Genomic DNA, 12,177 nt, shown 5'->3' on the forward strand with positions numbered 1-12,177 from the left:
CCTGGGCAGAGTCAGTGTTTCCCCGTTTTGCGGTTTATCAGGATATGTTGTATCGGGTAAATCAACTACGGGGTAAGCCTATTGAACAGTTGGCGGTCCCCAAGGCTTATCGCAAGCTTGTGTTAGATCTAGCCCACCAACACGTTCTCGGGGGTCACCTGGGGCTGCATAAAACTCAGAATCGTGTTCTACAGTGGTTTTACTGGCCCAGCATATTCAAAGAAGTGGAAGAGTTTTGTAAGTCTTGTCCGACCTGCCAGATAACTATTCCCCAGCCACAATTCCATAGTCCCCTAGTACCTCTCCCGATTATCGAAGTACCATTTGCCAGAATAGCTATGGACCTTATAGGCCCAGTACCAAAGTCCACCAGAGGGCATCAACACATCTTAGTCATTCTAGACTACGCCAGTAGTCAGTACTGGAGGCGGTGCCACTGCGACATACCTCGGCCAAACTCATAGCTAAGGAGTTAATGGAGATTTTTTCCCGAGTAGGACTACCTAAAGAGATTCTGACTGACCAAGAGACCCCTTTTTATGTCCAAGGTGATGAGGGAACTCTAAGTTGCTGCACATAAAACTACGGATGTCCATTTACCATCCGCAAACAGGCGGTCTGGTAGAACGGTTTAACCAAACATTAAAAAATATTTTGAAAAAAGGTAGTGTCTAGAGATGGGAAGGCCTGGGACCTCCTTCTGCCCCATCTCATGTTCGCAGTGCGAGAGGTACCCCAGGCCTCTACTGGGTTCTCGCCCTTCGAAATGCTAAATGGCATCTTCGCGGTCTCTTGGACGTGGCTAAAGAGGCGTAGGAACAACTACCCACGCCACATAAAAAAGTGTCATTGAGAACGTTACTCAGATGGAAGATTGGATAGAGACAGTGTTGCCTTTTGTTAGGGAGCATATGGAGGCAGCTCAGAGAACCCAAAGTCGGGTCTATAATCGGCAGGCTCGGGTCCGGATCTTTAATCCAGGCAATCAGGTTTTGGTTCTGGTGCCGAACGTGGACAGTAAGTTCCTGGCTAGGTGGCAGGGGCCCTACGAGGTACTCGAGAAAATTGGAGATGTAAACTACACGGTACACCAGCCAGGGTGGCGAAAACCGTAGCAGGTTTACCATGTGAATTTACTCAAACCGTGGAAAGATAAGGAAACCTGAACAGAAGACAGCCCGCAGGAGAAGAGGTACCGACCCCTCTGTCTGATGCAAGAGAGGTGGCTGCCACAGTAAGAATTGCTGACAGCCTCTCCTCTAAACAGACTCAGGAGGCAGCTAGACGTCATTGAGAAGTCAAAAAGTGAGTGGGCCAGTCCTATAGTATTGATACGCAAGCCGGATGGAACGTTGCGGTTTTGTAACTACTTTCGAAAACTTAACGAGGTTTCCAAATTCGATGCGTATCCCATGCCCCGGGTGGATGAGCTCATCGAGAGATTAGGAAAAGCCCGGTATTTTTTTGTTTTGGACCTCATGAAAGGGTACTGGCAGGTGCCCTTAACAGAGGCTGCCAAAGAGAAAACTGCCTTTATCACGCCTAAGGGGCTGTATCAATATAAAGTCTTACCCTTTGGTCTGCATGGCGCCCCCGACAGTTTTCAGCGACTAATGGACATTGTGCTTCGTCCACATCGTTGGTACGCTTTGGCTTACCCAGACGATATTGTCATCCACAGTACCGACTGGGAAAGTCACCTACAAAGTGCAGGCTGTAGTGGACTCCCTTCGGAAAGCTGGCCTAACCAATAACCAAAATAAAGTGCGATAGGGTTAGAAGAGACTAAGTACCTGGGCACGGAGTCATCAAACCCTAAGTAAACAAATTAGAGGTGATACGGAATTGGCCCCGACCTGTCACCACTAGGCAAATAAGGTCATTTCTGGGCTATTACATGAGGTTTGTTCCCCACTTTGATACTCTAGCCGCGCCCTTGACAGGGCTCTTGAAGGGACGAAAATCAGTGATGGTTCGCTGGGATGATCGGGTGGAAGAGGCTTTTGCCGCTTTGAAGTCGGCCCTATGTGGGTCAATGTTTTTGGTGACGCCCGACTTCAAGAGGGAGTTTGTGGTACAAACGGATGCCTCATAAGTAGTAGATGTATTGTGCTGTATTGAAACAGGGATCAGACCCTTAAATCTTTAAGTCCCAGAGTGGGACAAAAAAAAAAAAAAAGTTAACCACTTCAGCCCCGCTAGGTGAAACCCCCTTCATGACCAGAGCACTTTTTACACTTCGGCACTACACTCCTTTCACCGTTTATCGCTCGGTCATGCAACTTACCACCCAAATGAATTTTACCTCCTTTTCTTCTCACTAATGGAGCTTTCATTTGGTGGTATTTTATTGCTGCTGACATTTTTACTTTTTTTGTTATTAATCAAAATGTAACTATTTTTTTTGCAAAAAAAACCGACATCCATATATAAATTTTTCGCCAAATTTATTGTTCTACATGTCTTTGATAAAAAAAAAAATGTTTGGGCAAAAAAAAAAATGGTTTGGGTAAAAGTTATAGCGTTTACAAACTATGGTACAAAAATGTGAATTTCCGCTTTTTGAAACAGCTATGATTTTCTGAGCACCTGTCATGATTCCTGAGGTTCTACAATGCCCAAACAGTAGAAAAACCCCACAAATGACCCCATTTCGGAAAGTAGACACCCTAAGGTATTCGCTGATGGGCATAGGGAGTTCATAGAACTTTTTATTTTTTGTCACAAGTTAGCGGAAAATGATGATTGTAAGAAAAAAAAAAAAAAAATCATCATTTTCCGCTAACTTGTGACAAAAAATAAAAAATTCTAGGAACTCACCATGCCCCTCACAGAATACCTTGGGGTGTCTTCTTTCCAAAATGGGGTCACTTGTGGCGTAGTTATACTGCCCTGGCAATTTAGGGGCCCTAATGTGTGAGAAGAACTTTGCAATCAAAATGTGTAAAAAATGACCGGTGAAATCCGAAAGGTGCACTTTGGAATATGTGCCCCTTTGCCCACCTTGGCATCAAAAAAGTGTCACACATCTGGTATCGCCGTACTCAGGAGAAGTTGGGGAATGTGTTTTGGGGTGTCATTTTACATATACCCATGCTGGGTGAGAAATATCTTGGCAAAAGACAACTTTTCCCATTTTTTTATACAAAGTTGGCATTTGACCAAGATATTTATCTCACCCAGCATGGGTATATGTAAAATGACACCCCAAAACACATTCCCCAACTTCTCCTGAGTACGGCGATACCAGATGTGTGACACTTTTTTGCAGCCTAGATGCACAAAGGTGCCCACATTCCTTTTAGGAGGGCATTTTTAGACATTTGGATCCCAGACTTCTTCTCACGCTTTAGGGCCCCTAAAAAGCCAGGGCAGTATAAATACCCCACATGTGACCCCACTTTGGAAAGAAGACACCCCAAGGTATCCAATGAGGGGCCTGGCAAGTTCATAGAAATTTTTTTTTTTTCGCATAAGTTAGCGGAAATTGATTTTTTTTTAGTTTTTTCTCACAAAGTCTCACTTTCCGCTAACTTAGGACAAAAATTTAAATCTTTCATGGACTCAATATGCCCCTCAGCAAATACCTTGGGGTGTCTTCTTTCCAAAATGGGGTCAGTTGTGGGGTGTTTGTACTGCCCTGGCATTTGAGGGTCTCCGCAATCATTACATGTATGGCCAGCATTAGGAGTTTCTGCTATTCTCCTTATATTGAGCATACAGGTAATGAGATTTTTTTTTTCCGTTCAGCCTCTGGGCTGAAAGAAAAAAATGAACGGCACAGATTTCTTCATTCGCATTGATCAATGTGGATGACAAAAATCTCTGCCAAAAAAAAAAAATGGAGGGGAAAGGCGTCTGCCAGGACATAGGAGCTCCGCCCTACATCCATACCCACTTAGCTCGTATGCCCTGGCAAACCAGATTTCTCCATTCGCATCAATCGATGTGGATGAATAAATCATTGCCGGGATTTTATTTTTATTTTTTATATATATATACAAAGTGTTTGCCAAAGCATAGGAACGCCGCCTCCTCAGCTCATATGCCTCGGCAAACGTATCTGTCACTGCAGAGGAGAAAATCCCGTCTTGCAGCGCCGCATACACCGACTTGCGTGTAATCTGACAGCAGCACAATGCTTCTGTCAGAATGCACATCGGTGCTGCAGCTAGTAGATCGGTTGGTCCACCTGGAAGGTAAAAAGACAAAAAAAAAAAAAAAAAAGAAAAAACCAGGCCACAACGCAATAATTTTATTAACTTTGGAACAGAACATGTAACTTTAACTTTTTGAACTAAACATTAACGTGTTTGCTTACTGGTGTTTTTTTTTTTTTTTTTTTTTACCTTTATAGAACAAACCTCTCCTTCCCCATGGGTCAATGTGCAAAGCGCAAATCGCCCAAAGATGTGGCGAAGTGCGTTATGCACTTTGTCCCATGTGAATGGAGATGTTTGCAGCAGCTGTGAGTGAATGGGCCCTAATAGCCCTGTGTGCCTATCCTGGTGAGATGATCCCTATGCTAATAGTGTACCTGTGAGTGGTACTTCCGGAAACACTCTCCAAAGCATAGGGCAGGGTGGTCCGGACAGTCAGGACAGAAATAGCGGGTGTCACGCCTCATTCCACTCCTGCTACAGACACGACATTTTTTTCGGGGTGGCGGTCGGTTTGAGGTACCAGGAACGACACTGGGGAAGTGTCGCTCGTGTAGACGGCTAACTACACTGGTGGATGGGGCCACGGAACCTCCTGGATACAGGAGGTTCGCGATGATCTCTTCCTGAAATTTGAGGAAGGATCCAGTTCTCCCAGCCTTACTGTAGAGAACAAAACTATTGTACAGAGCCAATTGAATTAAATATACAGACACCTTCTTATACCAGCGTCTGGTGCATCGGGAAACTAAATACGGAGACAACATCTGGTCATTGAAGTCGACCCCTCCCATGTGGAGGTTATAGTCGTGGACTGAGAGGGGCTTTTCAATGACACGGGTTGCTCGCTCAATTTGGATTGTCGTGTCTGCGTGAATGGAGGAGAGCATGTAAACGTCACGCTTGTCTCTCCATTTCACCGCGAGCAGTTCTTCGTTACACAGTGCGGCCCTCTGCCCCCTTGCAAGACGGGTGGTAACGAGCCGTTGGGGGAAGCCCGCGCGACTAGTTCGCGCGGTACCACAGGCGCCAATCCGTTCTAGAAACAAATGCCTAAAGAGGGCCACACTTGTGTAAAAATTGTCCACATAAAGATGGTACCCATTGCCGAATAAGGGTGACACCAAGTCCCAAACTGTCTTCCCACTGCTCCCCAGGTAGTCAGGGCAACCGACCGGCTCCAGGGTCTGATCTTTTCCCTCATAGATCCGAAATTTGTGGGTATAGCCTGTGGCCCTTTCACAGAGCTTATACAATTTGACCCCATACCGGGCGCGCTTGCTTGGGATGTATTGTTTGAAGCCAAGGCACCCGGTAAAATGTATAAGGGACTCGTCTACGCAGATGTTTTGCTCTGGGGTATAAATATCTGCAAATTTCAGGTTGAAATGGTCTATGAGGGGCCGAATTTTGTGGAGCCGGTCAAAAGCAGGGTGGCCTCTGGGACGGGAGGTGCTGTTATCACTAAAGTGCAGGAAACGCAGGATGGTCTCAAATCGTGTCCTGGACATAGCAGCAGAGAACATGGGCATGTGATGAATTGGGTTCGTGGACCAATATGACCGCAATTCATGTTTTTTTGTCAGGCCCATGTTGAGGAGGAGGCCCAGAAAAGTTTTAATTTCGGAAACTTGGACTGGTTTCCACCGGAAAGACTGGGCATAAGAGCTTCCCGGGTTAGCGGTTATAAATTGTGTGGCATATCTGTTTGTTTCGGCCACAACTAAGTCTAAAAGCTCCGCAGTCAAGAACAGCTCAAAAAATCCCAGGGCCGAACCGATCTGAGCTGTCTCAACCCGAACTCCAGACTGGGCAGTGAAAGGGAAAACTACGGGTGCGGCGGAAGTTGGGGACTGCCAATCAGGGTTTGCCAGCACCTCTGGGATTCTAGGGGCTCTACGGGCACGTCTTTGCGGTGGCTGCGACGGGGTCACTACTGCACGTGCCACCGTACCAGCTTCAACTGCCCTTCTGGTGCTCGCTACTTCACCAGGTTGTACGGCAGTGCTGGTACTAGGTCCAGGAAGGGCTGGGCTGCTGGTGTATGCCTCACCACGTAATCCGACAGCACCAGCCCCACTCTGCTGCTCTTGAAGCGGATCCTGCGCAACCTGCGGTGTAGCGACACGGGGCCGGGTACGCCTGCTGCTATCAGGGACCTCAACCTCCTCGTCCGAACTTTGGGTCAGAGAGCCACTGCTTTCTACAGGTTCGTATTCTGACCCGCTGGATTCATCAGATGAGGGTTCCCACTCCTCATCCGACTGGGTCAGAAGCCTGTAGGCCTCTTCAGAAGAATACCCCCTGTTAGACATGTGGGCAACTAAATTTAGGGGTATTCCCTGAGACTACCCAAGAAAAAAAAAGCAAGCCTGTCTTACAAAGGGGAGGCTAGCGAAGTACCGGAGGCCGCTGCGGTTGATAAAAAATATCAAAACTGATTTTTTTTATCGCCGCAGTGCGTGTAAAGTGAATGTGCAGTGATCAAAAAAAAAATTTTTTTTTTGTCACTGCGGTGGGGCGGGCGTGGGCGAACGCACGTGTGGGCGACCGATCAGGCCTGATCGGGCAAACACTGCGTTTTGGGTGGAGGGCGAACTAAAGTGACACTAGTACTATTATAGATCTGACCGTGATCAGTTTTGATCACTTTCAGATACTATAAAAGTACAAATGCTGATTAGCGATACGCTAATCAGCGAATAACGGACTGCGGTGCAGTGGGCTGGGCGCTAACTGATCGCTAACTACCTAACCAAGGGACCTAAACTATACCTAAAACCTAACGGTCAATACCAGTGGGAAAAAAAAAAGTGACAGTTTGCACTGATCACTTTTTTTCCTTTTCACTAGTGATTGACAGGGGCAAGAAGGGGTGATCAAAGGGTTAATTGGGTGCTGGGAGGTGATCTGGGGGCTAAGTGTACTGTAGTGGGTACTCACAGTGATGATGTGCTCCTCTGCTCCTCTCCTGGAACCAACCGACCAAAAGAAGGAGCAGAGGAGCACAGCAGCCATATAACCCCATCATATTTACTAATATGTGGGTTTAAATGGCTGCTGATTGGATTTTTTGAAAATCATCAACCTGCCAGCCAATGATCGTGGCCGGCAGGTTGATGACGAACTTCTTCTTTGAATTTTGCCGGCCCGCGATGCGCATGCGCGGGCCGGCATACCTGGAAATCTCGCGTCTCGCGAGAGGACGCACCGGCGCGTCCACCCAGAGCAGCACGACCGCCGCGAAGACGCAATCCTGCGTACGGTGGTCGTGAGGAAGTTAAAAAAGAAGTTTAAAAAAAAAAGTTTTACAAAAAAAAATTAATGTTTCATGTAAAAAAAAAAAAAAAAAAAGCGCCTTTTTCCAAAATAAGTGAACACCGTAAAAAATAAATAAAAAAAGGTGTAAAAAAGGCCAATTTTTGTCATCTTACATCACAAAAAGTGTAATACCAAGCGATCAAAAAGTCATACGCACCTCAAAATCATACCAAACTAAGACAATCACCCCGCAAAAAAATAATTAATAAATATGGCACTCAGAATATGGAGACACTAAAACATTTTTTTGTTTAAAAAATGCTGTTAAAGGGCTTCCGTCACCCCACTAAACAGTTTTTTTTTTTTGTTTACTTATAATCCCTATACTGCAATTTATGCATACATAATCTAATTAATCATTTTGGTTCAGTAGATTGTGTTAAAAACGTTCTTTTAAAATATGCAAATTACCCTGCTACCAGCAAGTAGGGCGGCTACTTGCTGGTAGCTGCCGCATCCTCCGATCCTAAAGACGCCCCCTCCTCATGTTGATTGACAGGGCCAGTGAACGGGATCGTCCTCTGGCTTGCCCTGTCTGCTATCAAGATCTTACGCCTGCGCCGTAACGGTATTCAGTCAGCGCAGGTGCTCGGTCACTCCATCCTCAACGCGCCTGCGCCGATGACGTGTCGATAAACATGAGGAGGGGGCGTCTTTAGGATCGGAGGATGCGGCTGCTACCAGCAAGTAGCCCTACTTGCTGGTAGCAAGGTAATTTGCATATTTTAAAAGCAAGTTTTTAACACAATCTACTGAACCAAAATGATTACCGTAATTAGATTATGTATGCACAAATCGCAGTATAGGGATTATAAGTAAACAAATAAAAAAAATAAAAGTTTAGGGGGGGTGACAAAAGCCCTTTAATATGTAAATAAATAAAAAAGTATACATATTAGGTATCACCGTGTCCCTAAGAACCTGCTGTATAAAAATATCACATGACCTAATCCCTCAGGTCAACACCGTAAAAAATTAAAAAATCAAGTGTGTCAAAAAAGCCATTTTTTGTCACCTTACATCACAAAAAAAGTTTAGTAGCAAGCAATCAAAATCATATGCACCATAAAATAGTACCAAACAGTCATCTTATACTAAAAAAAAAGGAGCCCCAGCATAAGACAGTCGCCCAAAATATAAAAAATAAACTATGGCTTTCAAAATACGGAGACACTAAAAAAATTTTTTTTTTCAAAAATGCTTTATTATGTAAAACTGAAAAACAACCATATTTGGTATTCTCGCGTCTGTAACAACTTGCTCTATAAAAATACCACATGGTCTAACCTGTCAGATAAACATTGTAAATGACAAAAATAAAAACAATGCCAAAACAGCTATTTTTTGTTACCTTGCCTCACAAAAAGTGTTTTTAGTTTCTAGTCTAGGGGTGCATCAGGGGTCTTCAAATGTAACATGGCAACTTAAAATTATCCCAGTGAAATCTGCCTTCCAAAAACTATATTTTGCTTTTTTCCTTCTGCGCAATGCCGTGTGCCCGTACAGCAGTAAACTACAGAATCAGGGAAATAAATATTGAGTTTTGTTTGGCTGTTAATCCTTGCTTTGTTCGTGGAAAAAAATTGATTAATAAGGAAAATCTGCCATAAAAGTGAAATTCTAAAATTTTATATCTCTATTTTCCATTAATTTTTGTGGAACACCTAAAGGGTTAACAAAGTTTGTAAAATAACTTGAGGGGTGTAGTTTCTAAAATGGGGTTATTTTGGGGTGGTTTCTATTATGTAAGCCTCACAAAGTGACTTCAGACCTGAACTGGTCCTTAAAAAGTGGGTTTTGGAATTTTTCTGAAAAATGTCAAGATTTGCTTCTAAACTTCTAAGCCTTCTAACATTCCCAAAAAATAAAATGGCAATCACAAAATGATCCAAACATGAAGTAGACATATGGGGAATGTAAAGTAATAATAGTAATTTTTCAGATATGCTAATTAACCTGCAGTGCCCAGCTTGCCTTTATTTCAAGCCCAGCACGCCTCCTCATAAATAAATTTACTCCCACAGCCGAGCCGAAAGGCGCCGCCCCCTCCGCTACGTCATATAATTTATGGGGGTGAGGTCACTGTTAAGGGGTGGAGTGATGTGGTGGTCACTGTTGTGGGGCGAGGTGCTGCACTGTGGAGTTTACTGTTAAGGGGATGGGTGCTGCGGAGGTCACTGTTGTTGGGGATAGTTAAAAATAAAATAAACAGTGTGTAACTTCTGGAGTATATAGGAATAATAGTGATTTCCTAGTTAAAAAACAAGGGCATGGATTAGCCTCCAGGGCTTTTGTGGAACAAATCCAATAAAAGACAAAAAAAGACAGACCAATTCTTCATACTTGGGTAGCACCAGGTACTTTTTCTGGTTAACATAATGTTTTTTATTTTTGTTACCCATTAAAAGGTATCATATCTACAACATTTTTCTACCGGCTAATAGTGGTACCATTTTTTTTTATTTTTTTATTATAAACATATTTACATTATTAGTTCAATTTAATAAATCACTTACCAGTTTTAAGATACTCTGATCCTTGTCACTTTTGGATTGACATTTCGCATGCACTTGCAAAGATACAAAAAAAAAAAACTGTTTAATTTTTTGTTCTTCCGAAAAATAATTTGTAATAACTACTTTTTAAAATGTACAATTTACCACCATCTCGTTATTCAAATAATAAAGCACATAGTGACGTTTTTAAAGTAATAAACATAGTTCACAGATAAGGCTAGGTAATGTATGGAGTCACGATCAACGCTGATCGCAGCCCTAAGGAGTCACGATCAACGCTAATCGCAGCACCTATGAGGCAAGGCAAATGGATCCGGCGCCCTTTCTGATCACAGCCCCCGCAGTGAAATCACGAGGCTCCAATCATGGACCATGGTAGCCTGGATGCTTGTAAAGCCTTGCAAGGCCTACAATGGTAAGCTCCCTGCTGCTGTGTGCACAAAGCATGTGAATATCATATTCACCCTAATAGATCTAAGGAAGCCATAGTTATTAAATAAAAAAATAAAACATTAAAATATTAAATGTTAAAATCGCCCCCTTTCACTATTTTACATCTGAAAAGATATTAACAATAAAAAATATAAACATATCAGGTATCGCCGTGTCCGAAAATGTCTGAACTATTAAAATATTTTAAAAAAAAATCCTGTGTAGAAATTGAATAACAGTGATCAAAAAGTCATATATATTGCGGTACCAATAAAAAGTACAGTTCGTCCTACAAAAAACAAACCCTGATACAGCTCTGTAGATTGAAATATAAAAAGGTATGGCTGTCAGAAAATGGTGACACAAATAAATTTTTTATATTTTTCAAAGTTTTTTTTTTTTTTAAGTAGTAAAACCTATACAGTGCTCCAGACAAAAAAAAATATCAAGGAGCCATTGGCTCCTAACCTGAAAAATTTAGGAGCCAAATGAAATTTTTAGTCGCTAAATTAAAAAAACATAATATAGCTGCGATGCTTAGGAGCATGGGGTTTTCTAAGCTACAGCCCACGCAGTTTAACCACTTCAACCCCCCTAGCTGAAACCCCCTTAATGACCAGGCCACTTTTTACACTTCTGCACTACACTACTTTCACCGTTTATTGCTCGGTCATGCAACTTACCACCCAAATGTATTTTACCTCCTTTTCTTCTCACTAATAGAGCTTTCATTTGGTGGTATTTCATTGCTGCTGACATTTTTACTTTTTTTTGTTATTAATCGAAATTTAACGATTTTTTTGCAAAAAAATGACATTTTTCACTTTCAGTAGCAAAATTTTGCAAACAAAAAACCAACATCTATATATACATTTTTCGATAAATTTATTGTTCTACATGTCTTTGATAAAAAAAAAAAAATGTTTGGGCAAAAAAAAAAAAATGGTTTGGGTAAAAGTTAGAGCGTTTACGAACTATGGTACAAAAATGGGAATTTCCGCTTTTTGAAGCAGCTCTGACTTTCTGAGCACCTGTCATGTTTTCTGAGGTTCTACAATGCCCAGACAGTAGAAAAACCCCACAAATGACCCCATTTCGGAAAGTAGACACCCTAAGGTATTCGCTGATGGGCATAGTGAGTTCATAGAACTTTTTATTTTTTGTCACAAGTTAGCGGAAAATTATGATTTTTTTTTTTTTCTTACAAAGTCTCATATTCCACTAACTTGTGACAAAAAATAAAAACTTCCATGAACTCACTATGCCCATCACAAAATACCTTGGGGTGTCTTCTTTCCAAAATAGGGTCACTTGAGGGGTAGTTATACTGCCCTGGCAATTTAGGGGCCCATATGCGTGAGAAGTAGTTTGCAATCAAAATCTGTAAAAAAATGACCGGTGAAATCCCAAAGGTGCTCTTTGGAATGTGTGCCCCTTTGCCCACCTAGGCTGCAATAAAGTGTCACACATCTGGTATCGCTGTACTCAGAAGAAGTTGGGGAATGTGTTTTGGGGTGTCATTTTACATATACCCATGCTGGGTGAGAGAAATATTTTGGCAAAAGACAACTTTTCCAATTTTTTTATACAAAGTTGGCATTTGACCAAGATATTTATCTCACCCAGCATGGGTATATGTAAAATGACACCCCAAAACACATTCCCCAACTTCTCCTGAGTACGGCGATTCCATATGTGTGACACTTTTGCAGCCTAGATGCGCAAAGGTGCCCAAATTCCTTTTAGGA

At 42.6% G+C, this 12,177-nt stretch overlaps 1 protein-coding gene across 2 annotated transcripts in view; it reads right to left on the minus strand.

Moving 5' to 3' along the window:
• The window catches only part of VRK3 (VRK serine/threonine kinase 3), a 254,135-nt gene that overhangs the window by 138,792 nt on the left and 103,166 nt on the right, over window positions 1-12,177 (minus strand). For both annotated transcript variants that reach the window (XM_044269695.1, XM_044269694.1), the window contains exon 6: window positions 9,998-10,050. In XM_044269695.1, coding sequence (XP_044125630.1) covers window positions 9,998-10,050 — 53 coding nt within the window. The remainder of the gene's footprint in view (window positions 1-9,997; window positions 10,051-12,177) is intronic.

Source organism: Bufo gargarizans, chromosome 10, assembly GCF_014858855.1.
Source record: "Bufo gargarizans isolate SCDJY-AF-19 chromosome 10, ASM1485885v1, whole genome shotgun sequence".
NCBI lineage: Eukaryota > Metazoa > Chordata > Amphibia > Anura > Bufonidae > Bufo > Bufo gargarizans.